Source organism: Emiliania huxleyi (assembly GCF_000372725.1).
Source record: "Emiliania huxleyi CCMP1516 unplaced genomic scaffold EMIHUscaffold_262, whole genome shotgun sequence".
Taxonomy (NCBI): domain Eukaryota; phylum Haptophyta; order Isochrysidales; family Noelaerhabdaceae; genus Emiliania; species Emiliania huxleyi.
The window spans coordinates 37,343-38,945 of NW_005200073.1; the positions used below are offsets into that span (position 1 = coordinate 37,343).

Below are 1,603 nucleotides of genomic sequence, written 5' to 3' on the forward strand. Positions count from 1 at the left end.
TCTGCATTTTAAATCCCCCTTTCCAGAAATACGTAATGTAAAATCAGCCCGTCTATGCAGAGGCTAATCCATGCAGACTGCAACCTGCATGCTACAAGAGTGCGCGAGGGTCGCCCCCCCTGCCCCACCACCTCGTGTGTGTGTGGAGAAGTTTACCTTACCTTACCTTACCTGCACATCGCCCCGCGCTCACTCAGGAAGCCGAGCCTACCCGCATGCTATGCAGCCGCGGTCCCAAAGAGCTCTGTGCTGTTGAGCACCACCAACAGCCCCGCTCGAGATCATACGCCCGTCAGTGCACGGAAGGAACGTAATACGCGTTGTACTTCGTCTGGGCCGGCAGATCCCAGGAGCACCCCCCTTGTTTGTGGACCCCGTCGACCCCGCGCTCGATCGTCATGCAGTCGTCGTGAAGGCGGACGCTCAGCCCTGAATACCGCCTCTGCATGAGCGCCGTCGACGTCGAGTTGAGGCTAGACGGCATTGCATCAATGACCCTCGTCTGAACAGGCAAGCTTTGGCCAGTCGCCTGCCAAAAGGCTCGGTTCATCTGGTTCAAGCAGTCCGTCCGCGCCGTTGTATGCGACTTCTTCTGGTGCAGACCCGTGTCGCCCATCTTTCCGAAGTCGCCAATTCTGTGCAGCGGCCGTACGAAAAGGGGCGCAGCGTCGGCGCCTGGCGGGTTGGCGCTGGACCTCGCCGCGTTCACGACGAAGTTCATGCCGATGTCCTCGCAATTGAATTCGGCCGCGACGATCGACAAGATGAGCGATCGAAGCTGGTCGAAGTGGCTCGCTACTTGCAGGCCGAGCTCTGTCGAGCTGCCGCCGCACGTGTAGAGGTGAAGATAGTCACGATGCATCATCATCGTCCTCGTCAGCATCAGGCTGTACCCTTCGTACTTGTCCGGTGAGGCCTCGCTTTGGGTTAAGTAGGCCAAGTTGTGCGGCGCGGAAGCACGCCCGCCAGACCCGGGCTCCGATGAACCACCATCGACCCAGCGAGGCGACGCCCCGACGAGGTTCTGCTTGTTCTCCTTCCAGGCAGCGAACATGTTGTGCATGTCCTGCAGGTGCAGCTTGATGTCGTCCAGGATGAAGACGGCCTCGGTCGTAATGTACGCTAAGGGCTGAAAGCGGTTGTTGAGGCTGTCCGTGGTTGGGCTTTCGAACCGAATATACGTCCCATTGACGCGGGCGTCGGGCGGTGCCTTAATGTTCATGTTGTGCCACGTGACGACTATGGTCGAGATCATCGGCGACGCGCTGTAGTACGACAGCTGCTCGGAGAGTAGCTCGAACCGGCTGTGCGTGCTGATCAAGAGCGTAAAGGTTGATGCGTCCTGCAAGAGCGCCGGCACCGCGGCTGGAAACGAGGTGCACGCGAAGTGCTCGCGAGATAGACTGAGGTCGCAGTTCTTCCTTATACACCCTTTCGTATGCACCTTGTTCGGGATCGACTGCCACACGAGCGAGAGGCACGTGCCTTGATGGTGGCGCGACACGTATCGGCTGCCCTTCGTTGCCGTTTCCCAAACGAGGGACAAGCACTTTCCGTTCTTCGGACTCTTCCAGTACACGGCGAGGCAGCCGTCGCTCTTGAG

At 59.1% G+C, this 1,603-nt stretch overlaps 1 protein-coding gene across 1 annotated transcript; it reads right to left on the reverse strand.

The window, feature by feature from the left end:
* Window positions 1–292: 292 nt before the first annotated feature.
* On the reverse strand, window positions 293–1,330 carry EMIHUDRAFT_74009 (hypothetical protein; the record flags this gene model as incomplete). The annotated part of the gene is made up of 2 exons (XM_005777288.1): window positions 293–791; window positions 834–1,330. Coding segments are annotated over 2 exons (996 nt in total), but the record flags the coding sequence as incomplete, so codon positions are not given.
* Window positions 1,331–1,603: the final 273 nt, after the last annotated feature.